The 13,391-nt window shown below is 36.1% G+C and overlaps 1 protein-coding gene across 1 annotated transcript in view; it reads left to right on the forward strand.

Moving 5' to 3' along the window:
- The window catches only part of LOC102827936 (probable C-mannosyltransferase DPY19L2-like), a 138,585-nt gene that overhangs the window by 25,499 nt on the left and 99,695 nt on the right, over positions 1-13,391 (forward strand). The window contains exons 5-9 of the mRNA XM_006832269.1: positions 2,260-2,380; positions 4,881-4,974; positions 8,866-8,923; positions 11,067-11,158; positions 12,646-12,745. Of these exons, the coding sequence (XP_006832332.1) occupies positions 2,260-2,380; positions 4,881-4,974; positions 8,866-8,923; positions 11,067-11,158; positions 12,646-12,745 (465 nt within the window). The remainder of the gene's footprint in view (positions 1-2,259; positions 2,381-4,880; positions 4,975-8,865; positions 8,924-11,066; positions 11,159-12,645; positions 12,746-13,391) is intronic.

Below are 13,391 nucleotides of genomic sequence, written 5' to 3' on the forward strand. Positions count from 1 at the left end.
TAAAAGAGCTGAACCAAAGATTTCAAAGGGCAGCTCAAGAAGACAAAGTAAAATATTATAATAAAATGTACAAAGAACTGGCGTTAGGAAACCAAAAGGGCAGAATTCTATGTGCAAAATACTGAATGATGCAGGAAGCATTAAAAGAAGATAGAAGGAATACACAGAGTCACTGTACCAAAAAGAACTGACCAATGTTCAATCATATCAGGAGGTAGCATATGATCAAGAACCAATGGTTTTGAAGGAAGAATTCCTAGCTGCACTGAAGGCATTGGGGGCCAGGAGGCAGGACTGGAAACGCTCCAGGAATTGATAGAATACCAATTGAAACATTTCAAGAAATGGATGCAATGTTGGAGGTGCTCACTCATCTATGCTAAAATAATTTGGAAGACAGATACTTGGCCAACTGACTGGAAAAGGCCCATTTCTAAGAAAAGTAGGCAAACAGAATGTGGAATTTATCAAATAGTATTACTAATCTCTCACACAAATACAGTTTTCCTGAAGACAATTCAAACAAGATTGCAGCAATACTTCCTTAGGGAACTGCCAATTCGGATTCAGAAGAGGATATGGAATGAGGGGTATCATTGCTGATGTCAGAGATGTTACTCATGTTTTATTGACTGTCACAAACATGGCTACAAAGCCTAAAATATTTACTTCCTGACCACTTAGATAAGTTTGCAACCCTTGGTCTAAGATAATCAACCCCAATTGTTATTAACTGGTTTAGCAGACTTATGAGGCTAAGTCTGCTTCTTGAAAAAATGACCTTGGTTTGAAAAGAGAACCACAGGAATAGAAGATTTCTCTTCTTCCTTTGGGCATTGTCATAACAGAATCTGATGTCTGGCATTGCTTCTGCCGACTGGTATAGGTTGCGGATGAAACCAACACTGAGTAGGGCTGAAGAGAGAGATGGGAAGAACCGCAATATTTTATGACATCTTTGAGACAGTGATTATATTTTACTGGGAGCCCACCCTATTTCTAGACGTTTCCCAGTCAAGTGAGATAATACATAATCTTACTGTTAAAATTAGTTTGAAACAGATTTTTGTTACTGAACAGTGAAGAGCAGCTACATGTTTTTATGGAACCCTAGTGTGGCGCTATATGATAAACATTGGATTGCTAACTGTGAGCTTGGTGTTTCACTCTTCAGAAACCCTAGACATAGTCCCTGTGCATCAGAACAGACTCAACAGCACTTAACAACAACACCATGTTTTTATATGCCTGCAAAAATGACTGGGAGGATGCTTTCCAAAATGTTAAAAATCTCTAGGTGGTTCTTACTTTCTCTTTTGAACTTTTCTGTACTTAAGTATTTTGTCTATTTGTATTGTTTGTTTGTTTGTTTGTTTGTTTCTCATCTTTCAACTGTTTAAAGTGGACCACAGATTGGGAAGAATTTGCTTCATGCTTGACCAAAATTTAATGGGCACAGGAGTAATTGTTTTTATATTCCATATGAGATTGTTTTTTCTGTTTTGTAGACTATAAAGAAAATACATTTAAGTACCTAAATGAGTAATCATGAAATGTTTCTGTAAATCTTTGCAGTTTGCTATTAATCAACATCGTATTTGGTTATAAACTTCATACGTGATTTTACTACTCGTTCTGGTGTGGCGCTGTGGGTTTATTAATGCCCCAGACTTTAAAGCCATTTGAGCTGCAAGGTGGCAGTTCAAACTCACCAACTGCTCCTTGTAAACCCTATGCAGGGTTTCTGAGTTGGAACTGACTCGATGGCACTTCATAACAACATTCCTGGTGTCACTATGATCAGAACTGACTCCATGGTACTTAACAACAACAACAGCATTTCTGGTGTGGCACTATACGAGAAGCACAGGGCTGCTAACTGTAAGGTTGGTGGTTTAAACCCACCAAGTGCTCATTGGAACCCTATACAGGGTCTCTATGAGTCTGAATCGACAGCATTTAACACCATCATCACCACTGTTTCTATTACAGAGTTAATTACCAGAGTGTATGAAATATTGATTGTAACATCTATTATTATAATTATTATCGATGTGAATTACTCAATAAAACACGTTAGTTTAAAATGGATTATTACTATATGGCATTTTAAAGTGGCTATTTTCTAAGTGAAATGATTTAAATAAATTTGTCAAAATTAATCATATGAAAGGCAAGCAGCACAAAGTGCTAGTTGAAAAAAAGATTATGAAGAAAATGCATCTTCCTCAGTTCTATTTTCATTTTTGTCTTTTCTAGGTAATCATAGCCGTCTGCTACCGCACGCTCATGGGAATAATGAATTTATTTGGGCTACAAACAAAGACCTGCTGGAATGTCACCCGAATAGAACCTCTTAATCAAATTCAAAGCTGTGAAGGCATGTTTCTTCCGAAATTGCTGCTTTATTCTTATTAGTGTTTCCATGAGCATTTCTTAATGTTCTTACTCATTTTAAGGATTACTGTAAACACTGTGGTTGGTTGTTAACTTTTAAACACACTCGATGAATGAAAAACCCTTCAAAGTAGTTTTCTGAAAATGTTTTGTATTTACTTGGGATTTCATTTGAGTATTAATATATCTCAAGGTAAGGGAACTTCAATATAATTCATTCTTCCATTTAAAAATAAATTGAGGAGTATATAAATTTGGAGAACATAGAATACTCATATATCTTATGTATAATATTTAATGTATTAATTTACATTGTACATATATTTTTCAAAAGATTTAGAAATATTCCTTTTTTATACTTTCACAAGCTACAAGCAGTTTTAGCTGAGCTCTTCTTATGCGTTTTCCCCAGCGGTGTCTCCATAAGTGGTGGGTATAGTCCAGCACTCTAAGAATCCAAGTATAATGCTATCGCTCAAGACTCTTATTCCCCGCCACAAACACATGTTTGCATAACATTGACACAGTTGTTTTTTCTTTATCTCTTTCTGTTCTCCACAGCATAACCAGTTACTATTTAGAATATATACTGAATCTGAATCTGTATTTCTCTTACTTTTTACTTATTCCCTCAGGTTGTTTGAGGGACAGTTTTACGTTTTTTTTAACAAAATTAATCAATAGGGAAATTGCCTCATAAAATAGACTTCTTAAGGACTTAACAAGAACCTATAACCACTAATGAAAAAGACAAAAAAAAACAAAAAACAAAAACAATATATGACCACATATGGTTATTTTTTTAATTCCCCACTTAGTGATAGTTTAGCCTTGGGGACTCAGACGTGAACCAGGTAAACACAGGATCTTACCCTCATAGAATTTATGTTTAATGAGGGATTTTAGGAGTTACAACAGTTATAGATATTATAAATAAAAAATACAGGTTGCTGATGGCAGAAGTAAGGAGTGAGAAGTGTTTCAAGAATAGGAACTAGCGAGAGGAAGCTGAAAGAGCTAGACTTAGAGCAAAGGGATTGAGAAGAACAATGGTATGATGATGCTGAGGATGTAAACAAAGGTTAGATGATGAACCGGATACTGATTAAGGATTTATTTTACATTGTACATCAAAGAATTTTAGCTGATTTGCCTTTTAGCAAGATTTGGCAGTTATATGGGAAATATCAGTACAGAAAAAAAGTGGGTTCCGAGAGGCTAGATAGGATGCTAGTATGCTCTCAGCAGTTGATTACAGGAAGAGTAACAGGGAAATGCATGGATTTGAGAAGTATTTTTCAGGTAGAATTTACAGGACTTGGTAAAAGTTTAATGGGAAAATGAGGGGGAGAATAAAGAGTTACTTAACACTGCTTAGTTTCTAATTTAAGTAATTTAGTACCTTTGAGTGGTTGGAAACATTGGAAAGGGACTAAGTTTTCATTGTGATATTCCATTTTGGATGTATTAGTCTGAGACATGCATGGACATGGAAGTGGAGCTGTCAAGTGGCTCTGTGGGTATATAAGCATAGGGACAAGAAGAAAAGTATGGGCTGAAATCGAGTTGGTGTCATCTGTATATAGATAATCTTAGGCGTCCTGGAGTGAAAGTGTCGCCCAAGAAAAATAGGCAGCATGAGAACGGAAGTGGGCTTATTACAGCCAACATAGAAAGAATGTAAAAAGGAAGAGAAGTTACTCGAACAGACTGTAACGGAGTGCTCAGAGAAGCAGGAGTTGGAAAGGCCAGTCTTCTGGTCTTGGATTCTATTGCCGAATAACTGATGGCAAGTTACTTCAGCTTTCTGTTCAGTTTTTCCACCATACTAATTCTGTGAATTCATTTTGAGAGTTGTATGAGATAATGGTTGTCCAGAACCTAGAAAGTAGCCCCCCCAACACTCTATCATTAATGAGATATATTAATGACCCAGCAATGCATAGTAATAAAGGCTCAGATAACTGAATCATCTTATATAGACTAAGTCTGCTTCTTGAGGTGAGAGACTGTATCTTATTCATTCTGTTGTTGTTGTTGTTGTTAAGTGTTGTGTAGATGGTTCCAACTCATAGTGACCCTGTGTAGGGTTTCCAAGGAATGTCTGGTGGGTTTGAACCACTGACCTTATGATGAACAGTCCAGTGCTTATCCTACAGCATCATACCAGGACTCCTTACTCATCCTAGAGCCTAGCAAAATATATAACTAATGCGATGGTTTTGCTCTTGAATTCATAAATTGACTCTATAGACAGTTCCAGCATCACCTAAAGAGATGTGAAGCCCCAACAAATCACTGAGGTATAAGAATACCTCATTTCAGGAGAAATGTCAATGTAACTATAAAAGAGTAGCAATCTGAAAAGCCAGGGCTTTCAGGTAATTTGTGAGCTCTTGATTATAAAGTATTGAGATAATTGCAGCCAATTGTTTTATAGTTATTTATTCACTAAATACTGAACAATTTGTGTCTTTTCAAAGGATTGGGAGACCCTGCTTGCTTTTATGTTGGTGTAATTTTTATTTTAAATGGAGTAATGATGGGATTGTTCTTCATATATGGTACATATCTGAGGTAAGAATACTGTAGTTAAGATCTTTTAGTGAGTTTATAAGAAGGGGCTTGCATTTGCAGATTAAATGAGAAGAATAAATTATCAGATTAATTAATCTATAGTAGGAGAGTTTATGGATTTATCGTATCTTTTCAGAAGCTTAGTCATTAATTTGTAACCTGAAAGTAGAAATGTCACTAAAATGCAAACGTTAACACCTCCCTTTTATCCTTGTGAGGATTTAAAAAACAAAAACTTATTAAGAGCTTTGAGCAGAGTTTTAAGGACTCCTAGTGTGGTGCTGTAGTATCAGCACTGGACTGTGAACTACATAGTCGACAGTTCAAACTCACCAGCTGCTCTTCTGAAACCTTACACAGGGTCGCTATGAGTCGGAACCAATGCAAGGGCACTGAACAACAACAATTTTGAGAGAAAATCTTTTTATGTGTAAAATTGTTGAAACTTTAGAGGAGATCTTTGCTTGGCATTGTCATTGTGGCTGTTAAGTGCTGTCGAGTCCATCCCGACTAGATCCATAGTGACCCTGTATAGGGTTTCCGAGAAGTGGCTGCTAGGTTTGAACTGCCAGTCTTGCAGGTAGCAGGCCAGTGCTTATCCTACAATGCCACACTAGGACTCCTTGGTTGGCATTGCTGTTGTTAAGTGCATTTAAAACTGATGTTGCAGTTCAGCACATTATCTTACAATGCCACAGCAGGACTCCTTGGTCGGCATTAGTAGCAGGTTATTCCTAAGTTTAGTCTCAGTGAATGTGAAATGGCTAAAGTAGCAAAAGAAATTGAGTTTCAGTTATGGTAGACACTGTCATTTGCCAGCCTTTCTTATTGGACAGAAGGACCAGAATTTTCTTTGTGGTGTCAGTGTGCCCAGCCTGAAGTAATTATGCTTATTTTGACAGCCACCTATTCTGCTCCTCAGTGCCCACTGCACCTTTGGATAGCCGTGTACGGTTACAGGGAAGTCTGCTAGGGTTGCATGAAGGAGAGCATATGCTCTTCTCACAAAAGATTCAGCTGCCTGCCCCATTTCTGGTCCTGACTGCTTTGAACTGGATATGGATATGATGGCTGGAGGTGCTGCAGTCATCTTGTGGCAATGAAGGAAAGGACAAAAAAATGGCAAATATATCTGGTCTGGCATCTTTATCTTGAAAAAAAAAATATATATATATAACCTGAACGCTCCTCAGAAGTGATGCTGCCAAGGCTTGGTCTGACAAACTTTGCACGTACGATCAGGAGGGATCAGTCCATGGAGGAGGGCACCATGTTTGGCAAAATAGAGGTCAGCAAAAAAGAGGAAGCCCCTCAGTGAGATGGCTTGACACAGAAACTGCCAACAATGGGCTCAAACAGCACAGTGCTTGTGAGGGGGACACAGGACCAAGCAGTGTTCTGCTCTGTTGGCCATGGGTCGCCCTGAGTCAGACTGACTTGAAGGCACCTAACAACAGCACCTTTGTGCTGCTGAATCAATGCCAACAGTCATTCATCTCCCATCTGTATTGCTTAAATCACATTTGCCAGGTTTTCTGTTTGTTTTAGATTCATGCATTTCCTAACGTAGTCATCAGTTTTCCCTATGATGTTATTAATAGTGTGGAATACTAGACAGCAATGAGAATGAACAAGCTACAACTACACATGTTACTATGGACTATTACAAATATAATGTTGAATGAAGGAAGCCAGACCCCAAAGAAGAAAAACATACCACATGCTTCCAATTGTATAACGCTTTAAGACGTATGAAACTCGATAATGTTTTGTTGTTGCTGCTGTTGCTAAGTGTTAAGTGTTGGCTGCAACGCATAGTGACCCTGTAGATGGTTTCAGAGGGGCAGCTGGTGGGTTTGAACCATTGGCCATGTGGTTCCCAGTCTAGTGCTTAATGGGTTTCCAAGCATGGCTGGTGGGTTTAACTTAGCGCTTAGCAATGTAGTGCTTATTCTACCCTTGCAGTCATTGTTACTGTTTTATGTTGTTAAATCTTGTTTAGATTTATTCATGTGTTACCAGTTTCTGTATTCACCATTTGTTTTTCCTTCTCATACATTCAATTTCTTGCCATTTCAAGTGCATCCTTTGACTTTCCGTTAGTCAAAGTATAAATGGTGAATCCTTTACTTTCTGTTGTTAGCTTTTCCTTTGCTTGTTTTTTGGTTTTTGGGTCTTTTGTTTGTTTTGTGTGTATATATGTGCATTTGATCTTTGTTTGTTTGTGCCTGTTACTGCTTATTTTCTTCATTCATTCAACCAACATTTATCATCTTTCACGTGTGAAATTGGGAATATTTGATAATAAATATGCCCTCCAAAAAGTACCTGGTTTTTTTTTTTTATGGTGCTTAGAATGTAGTGGACTAGGCAAGTGGGGTGTGCAAGGGTATATAGGAAGATATTAAAACTTGTAGATAGTACTCATTCGACCTAGCTGCAATAACTTAATGATCAGAACTTGATTAGAGGAAGATAAAAAATCATTTTTGATAAAGGAAACAAGTGCAAATTGCTACAATTTGATGAACTTGACCTATACTTATGGATGTAATAGCTCAAAATACCAACTGAGAGGGAAAGAGTCTTCACATCAAGTATCAATCCTATCCCATCTATATACAGGGTTGCCTTGATAGGGACAGACAACTTAGACATTAGCTGCCTAAAATGGGGGAGCTATAAAGGCATGAAGTGACTGGCTTGCAAGTTTTCAAGAGGGAGTTTAGTTTCAGAGTATGCAGGGATAGATAGAATCCCCACTGAATGGTTTTAATCTTCTCTAGATGGGTGTGGTGAAATGCGATAGAGATAAGATTCTTATGATTCGATAGTGAATAACTGTCATCATGACTAATTGTGACAGTCACAACTGTAAAGATAGAAGTTTTATAACAAAAAAGGGGTGAGTTAATCTTATAGTCTAGGAACAGAGGATCCTAGGACCATCAAGGGAGAAGAGCACAAGTGGAATGTGAGACCCTATCCAGAGAAGCAGCGATACCAGAGAAGTAGGCAGAGATGGGAATATGGAGAGAGGGAGCAGCTGAGGACTGTAGACTCATGGAAAGAGAAAGGTTGTGTGCTGGCAGCTAAGAGGCAGGATTGCAGAATATGCTCTTTGGTTGTTTAAGTTATTATATATTACTGAGTGTTTTTGTGTACATCAACAAAACAAAACAAAAAAAGATGGAATAGAAGCAAATACTGTTGAATGATGATGCATGGAGATTGTAATCATAGCAATGAAATGATGAGTGTAAAACTGATGTTCTTCCATGTAAACTATCACTCAAGTCACAATAAAAACTTTTTTAAAAAGTACATAAAAAAATCCCCCCAAACAAAATTACTCCATAAATGTGGGTCTGAGCATCTGTGTTCACAAACACACAAAAGAAAAGGAAGTTTTGATCTTTCTTTTTATCTTCTATATTGTTGCTTTGTTGCTTCTTTTTAACTAAAAAAAAAAAATACTTTCAGTAGTTCAACAGTTCTACTTTGACAGACTCTCTTTCATCTCTCAGATATTAAAGTCCAGTTTCCAAAGGCAAAACTTTTCATTTGTTGGTTATATTCAGAGGGTGGTACAATCTCTGAAGTGCTGACATACTTTAAATTCACACGTTAGAAAATACTTTGAATATAATTAATTTTAAAATAGGATACTGTAAAATATTGAAATAGTATATATATAGTATAGAATAGGGATTACTTTATATGTGCACTTTGTCATCTTGCACACTGAAGCTTAAAACATTCATTAGACGAGTACATTTGAATGTTTATTACTGTATCATTTTAAGTATGGAAAACATTTTAAATTCTGAGAAATTTTGTAAAAAATGCTATATTTTACATGAATTATGATTGTGCACATTTCTTTCACAGTGGGACTCAAGTAGGAGGTCTAATCACAGTATTGTGCTACTTTTTCAACCATGGAGAGGTTTGTTTTCCAGAGAATAACTTTTAAGAAATGGGAAGGGCTGTATATATATGACCAAGGAATTACACTCAACAAAATAGTATATGGATAATTTACATAATGGCATATTATTTGTGATGTCACAATAGTTTAAAGAACTTTATGTTGTAAATTGATATTTTAATCATCTCAAGTTTAAAACAAAAACTGAAATTTATAGCATGAAACATATTGTGTGTTTTTAGGTAAATGCATACATATAATACATACACCCACATGCATACATTGTGGAGAAAAAGGAAATAATGTTGTTCTTTGAGAGTTCAAGCACTTTACGGATATTATCTCCATCACTTTTTTAAAAGGGATTGTTGACATCCTTATTGTACAAGTTGCGAAAGAGAAATTTAGAAAGGTTGAAATACTTATCTAATTTCCACATTTACTATATGATAAAACTGGGTTTACTGTTTCCATTAAAGCATGGTGACATATTGGGTTACGTGTTGTTAAAGTCCATTAGCTGCTCCAAGGGAGAAATATGAGGCTTTCTGCTTTTCAAAATACTTACAGCCTCAGAAACCCTATGTAGGATTGCTGTGAGTCTGAACCAACTCGACAGCACACAGCCACCACCAGGACCATCAACATCGGTCTGCCTCTAAACCTGGTTTCTGTACATTCCATCATACTGCCTTTCAATCACATGAACTGCTGAATTCAAAATAGATATTAATTCACTAATTCAGCCCTAGAGGGCAACAGTCTACCTAGAAAGAGTTCATAGAAACCTCTTTCTACTCCAGTAGATTCCTTTAACAAACACTGAGTGTAGTCCATGTGCTGAAGACCAGAAGTGAACAAGAGATAGTGTGATTGCTACCATCTGGAAGCAAATATGGAACAAAGTTTAAACACAGGTTACATAGGCTAGAATATCCTTACTAATCCACTACTACCAGGAAAATTAGATACTAGGTGGATTTTTAAACCAGAGAACAGAATCCTAAAAATGATGCATAAAATATCTAATTTTTATTTGAAGCAAACACACAGTTGTTCACCAATATGTTGATGTAGAGACAAGGCCTTTTCTTTGAGTCTACCAGATGCCTGGCATTATGAGTTGTCTTTCTTATGCATACCATAGTTAATCTTCCAAGAGGAGCAATACCTTCAAAGAAGACACTTGGGAAATAAGAAGTGTTTCCAGAATTTAGGATTTTTGTTATAAAACATTTATAATGCTCTCACCCATATCTCTTAGAAATAAACTGTCTTTAGAGTTTAGGTGGAAATGCCATTAATACTTTCATTACATGCATCATTTCAGTGACGATCAAATACGGATCAGTTTCAGTCCTTTAAAGGTTATTTCGGTCCTTTAAAGGTTATTTCACACACTTGGAGACTACTTATTTGAACTTGTGCTTTTCTCTACACATTTGAACTTGTTATGCATATGCCTTCTTGCTGCTTGCAAATGTTCTAGGTGACATTTGTTTAGGTATTTACAAAACACAGGCATGAACAAGGAGCTTCCAAAGGTCCATGGGAAAATCCCATTACCTTTTTTGAAATGGTACCTGTCATTTATTGCTGGAATGAGTTCAGCATCAGCACTGCCCCCTATTCAGTAGATGAGAACAAAATCAATTTCCCTACCTCTTCACCTCACGCTTATATTGTAAAATCACTCAACTTGAGTTACAAGCAAAATAATAGTAATAATAATTTGCCAATCCTTCTTTTCTTTCTTTGATTCCACTATCCTTTCTTTCCAGTTTTCCACGAACCTTTTGAAACTCCTCATCTCTATCTGAAAGCCCTGGGATACCTTCCAAGATTAGACCTGGAGGGCTACAATTTAGAATTATAGATCTGGTTTTTCAATCCTAGAATCCGCACAACCACTATATCTACAGTTCTGTTTGTTCCGTAGTCAGCCTTATGCTTTGTCTGAGGTATCTTTTACTGGTTCCTGTGCTTTCTAGTTAACAGCTAGTTTGTGGCTTGCTAGAAGCTATGCCAGGGTATTCAGAAAAAAGATCTATACTGAGCCTAGTAGTGAAGTATTGAAGTCACCGCACACATGAATTTTAAGTTAACAGTGTTCGTTACATGGAACCTTCAGTGAAGTAAATACACATTTTCCTGATTTCAGGCTACACGTGTGATGTGGACGCCACCTCTCCGGGAAAGTTTTTCATACCCATTTCTTGTACTCCAGATGTACTTTTTAACTTACATTCTCAGGTAATTTTGATTGATAAAACAAGTTAAATAAATTTTGACCTAAGTTAAGTACCATCGAGGCATTTCCGACTTACAGCTACCCTGTATAGGGTTTCTGAGGAGCAGCTGGTAAGTTTGAACCGCCAACCTTGTGGTTCAAACTGACCTTGTGGTCCAATGCTGATCCTACAGGGCCACACCAGGACTCAGAATTTTAACCTAAGATTCTGAAACTATGCTTCAGCCTGTGAAACTTTGTTTACCAAATTTAGGTGCTTTGTACTTTGAATTGTACTTTTTGTGTGACACTGTCAGACCAGCACTGGATTGCTAACTATAATATTGACAGTTCAAACCCAGTAGCTGCTTCTTGGAAACCCTATGCAGGATGGCTATGAGTTGGAACTGACTCAGTGGCACTTAACAATGATAGCATCCTTTAAATTACTCAAAAAAAGAAACTGAGTAGTTAAGAAAACATCATCTTAAAAAATAACTTTAAATTTGCTGTGTAAAAATTGCCTTCCAGTTGTCAATGTTACAGATTTTAGATAGCTACATTGTTTTAATAAATCAAGAATGTATGTTCAGATATATTTTGTACAGTTTCAAATGCCTTTGAGAAACTTTGTGTTTGTGTTTTCCCTCAACGTTTATGTATTCATTGTCTCCAGTCTGTGGTTTTGAGGGAATATTAATGTATGCTTCATGAAGAAAATACATCCTGTGCTCAAATGAATAGATAAGGAGTTTGTACTTTTAAAAATATTGCTGAACTACTGGGATTTTAGCAATTCAGCCTAAATTTCTTCTCAGCATTTTTTTGTTGAAAACATTTTAGGTTAAGATTCAATAGTAGCAAGCATTGCAGAAATTTAAGAGTTTCAGAAACAACAAATGGATGAATGAGTGAATATATAAATGAGTGAATGAATAAATAAATTAAAACAGTGGAGTGCTCCAAATAAATTTACAGTGAAATAAATTTCATAGCATGTTAGAAAAATGTCTTGCTTAATAAAATATTGGTCACTATCTCCTTCTAAACTCTCAGGGAACCTTGAGCTTCATTTCCTAGTACCTTTGAGATTCTACAGTGCCTGCATCTAGAACCAGCTAGCTTATACAGACCTCCAGTGCTTGCAGCCCTATAAAGTGCTTGCCTTAACTGCTTATGGATATTTATTTTCTTACATTCCTGGAGTATTAAATTTCTAATGTTAGACATATTTGGGGAAAAATCAAATTTTGTATTTAAAATGCTTTATTTACTGATAAGCTAGATACCTTATTTAAAGCAGAATTTTGGTGGTTTTATTCTAGACATTTTCATAATTCGAGTGTTTTAAAACTCTTTTTAATGAGCTTTTAAAAAGCTAACAGTACATTTTTTATAGTATATGGAAATTAATGCAATCATTTGAATTTTATAATTTTGCCGTTAGTATTTCTGTTCAGTGATAGGCCATCTTTATAGTACGACTCACTGGTATACTCTCTCTTTTTAGGAACTCCAACATTTGTAGAAAGTATTATATTGCACTCTGTCTTTCCAATGTTGCCTTTATGCTTCCTTGGCAATTTGCCCAGTTCATACTTTTCACACAGGTAAGATGATTTCAAACTTATTTAAGTTAAATGTAAGATGTACTTGGTTGTTCACGTAGAAGTTTTCAAATGTAATTGCATTTATGTCCTAAAATTTTTTTAAAATATCAAATAATTTTAAAGTTGACATAAATGTGTGATTTAAATAAAACCCATAATACAGTTCCATCTTCTTCTAATGTATGTTCAGTTGAATCAATGTATTAATGATCAGAATAGAAAGATTTCTTGTTTCTATACTAAATAATACTCTTAGAGAATCTTCTATATTGAACTTGGTCCATTAAGTCTGACTATTTTAACAATTTGAGTACCATCAAATTCTCCTGTTGTATCATGGTCCTGATCAGAATGGTCAATAGTGGTAACCAGGCATGATCTAACCTTTTGGTTGCAGAGTAGATGAGGCCATGACTTGTGTATTAGCACTGAGAAAGTGTGACTTAATTTCAGTGATTGACTAGATTTTAATTTATGGTGTGTTCTATTTTTACTATGTCTTGCTAATAGGTTTCAAGGCATCTAGGAGATATTGTTGTAGCAAAGGAAAGTGAAAGGATATTGTAAAATCAGGGCAGTATTGAGAAGTGATTAGCGATAACATGCCTGGATTTGTTCCAAATAAAACATGTATAAACATGTCTCT

Source organism: Chrysochloris asiatica, unplaced genomic scaffold (assembly GCF_000296735.1).
Source record: "Chrysochloris asiatica unplaced genomic scaffold, ChrAsi1.0 scaffold00006, whole genome shotgun sequence".
Classification (NCBI taxonomy): domain Eukaryota; kingdom Metazoa; phylum Chordata; class Mammalia; order Afrosoricida; family Chrysochloridae; genus Chrysochloris; species Chrysochloris asiatica.